The 2,422-nt window shown below is 26.5% G+C and overlaps 1 protein-coding gene across 1 annotated transcript in view; it reads right to left on the minus strand.

The window, feature by feature from the left end:
- Positions 1-474, minus strand: part of LOC112514081 (thaumatin-like protein 1) — a 2,783-nt gene extending 2,309 nt beyond the window's left edge. The window contains exon 1 of the mRNA XM_025120419.1: positions 389-474. Within this exon, the coding sequence (XP_024976187.1) occupies positions 389-443 (55 nt within the window). The 5' untranslated portion in view covers positions 444-474. The remainder of the gene's footprint in view (positions 1-388) is intronic.
- Between the last annotated feature and the right edge of the window lie 1,948 nt (positions 475-2,422).

Below are 2,422 nucleotides of genomic sequence, written 5' to 3' on the forward strand. Positions count from 1 at the left end.
CCACAATAAAAATGATTAATCAACCTCTCATAATTACAAAAAAAATGAACAAAATGAAAAATTATGATTGGTTGAATGAGGTTTGCACGGTTTGTACAAATTGAGTGGTTTGCATTTGATCGCTCCCCTATATATATATATATATATATATATATATATATATAGAGGTAGGTTTTGTTAAGAAACCGGGAACGCTCATAGCATGTCATGTGACATATCCATAAGGGATAAGGACGGGTTATATTCATCACAAATGTTGTAACACATTCATAATGAATATGTAATGTGTCATGCTATGAGTGGTTCCGGTTCCTAATCAATCATAGGTATCTAACAAAACTATCCATATATATTATAGATACATATATATAATAGAGTAAAAATTTACCATATATGAAATTGGTGGCAATAAGGAATATGCCAAAGATAGATTCGATCTTCATATTCAGAAACCTATATGAAACCTTGTTGTTATGATATGAAAAAGGTGCATGGGGAGTTTGGGTTTTATAGGAGGAAGAAGTTGATATGTAAGACCCAATGAGATGACAAAGAATGGAAAATTCAATTGCTGTCGACGAATTTGACAAAAACTGTACAATACGCAAGACTTGTCAAGGGATTAGATTTTTATTATTTTGAATTTAAATAACACATTTAGATTTTGTTTGTTTGTAGCATAATTAGCTTAATAAGATTCACAACTTATTAGGTAAGTTATGCGTAACTGTTTGTTAGTGACTTACAGAAAGTGGCTTATTCAAAAAACTTGGAGAGCAATTTTATTCAAAAAGGTAAGTTTTTTATTCTTCGAAAACTGACCATCTCAATTAAAATCATATGCCTTCCATTTACGAAAATATTCCTTCAAAAAAACCCTCCATAATCTATATAGACAACTTTATTTTAAAAAAGACTTAATAAAAACCAACCAAATAGCCTCTTAGATATGTTTGATTGGTTTTAAATAACAAAAATAAGAATTAAAAATAGTAATGTGAAGGAATAAAATTTGAAATGATTTTTATTTCATAGGTAAGTCTAAGTTAATAAAATATAGCTTAAAATTTAGTGAAAGCAATAATTCTTTTAATAGGTAATATTATCTCACATAATAAGACGGTGTTTAGAATTGCTTATAAAAATAACTTATTGACTTATTTCGGTATGACACCGGTAATAAACATTTTTGAGTGTTTGGATAAATATTTTTGAGTGTTTGGATAAACAATTTATACCGGTGTCAAACCAATAATAAGGAGTTTTTTAAGAAGTTAAACCTTTCTGACTTATAATATGTTGTTAAGTGCTTTTATAGAAAAAATAATGAAAAGCCCAAATCATACAAATCTGAATCAAATCTTCAAGAATTAAGAACAAGATGAAATTTAGAGAAAAATGATTACCAAATCTTGTGTAGATTTCTTGAGAGAATTTCTAATCACAATTACAGAACTAATCTCAGAAGTTACCAAAGTTAATGACAATTATAAGGCTAATGACTATTTATACTATGGAAAACATTAAACATAACTATTACAAAACATATTAAAATGGAGAACTTGAATACAATCTTTCACACACATAATTGAACCCAAAGAAAATCTCAGATCTGTCATTGTTGAAGTTGAGGATTACTTGAAGATAGATTGTAAAGGACACACAATTGGTATCAGAGAAAGTCAAATCTTCTATTTATGGTCAAACTCTCATACGTATATTGATTTATCAAATGAGTTCCCTACCTAAACTACAAAGGAATCACCCTTTATATAGGGTCAAACAATACACAAGATAGTCAAAGTCAAACACGATGACATTTACACAATTATAAACAAAATTAACTTTTAAGACGAATACAATATTACACTGACTTTCAGTCATAACACATAAGTTGTTTCAAATAAACAATCCCAAACACCCCCTAAATTTTAAAATTTTATGTATATATTATTTTTATCTTTAGTTTATCAAATTTCCAATAACACATTATATTTAATAATTTACAAATTGCACCCATATTTTTCTTTTTACAAATAACATAATAAATTTTATCATTAAGTACGAAATAAACATGTTATTGTATGAACCCCACATGTATCTACTTTGCTTGGAGGATCTTGGACATACTCGTTTACTAGATTATTAGATTTTTTTCAATAATTTTATTTCAGTTATACATCTTTTCGTTCGGATGGTTATTATGCATTTTTAACTTGTTCTTTAATACGTGTTATCATGTTTTATTACTAATAATTTAGTTAATTTTAATATGCTATCATGTTTTATATTATTTAAAAAGGATTTAGTTTTAAAATAAGTTGAATGGATAACAATTTAACTAATTAAAACTTAAACTTACAATTCATATAAATACAATTTATATTACAATATAGATAACAAACAAAAACTAGTAAAATTT

This window comes from Cynara cardunculus, assembly GCF_001531365.2.
Source record: "Cynara cardunculus var. scolymus isolate 2C chromosome LG 1, CcrdV1, whole genome shotgun sequence".
Classification (NCBI taxonomy): Eukaryota; Viridiplantae; Streptophyta; class Magnoliopsida; order Asterales; family Asteraceae; genus Cynara; species Cynara cardunculus.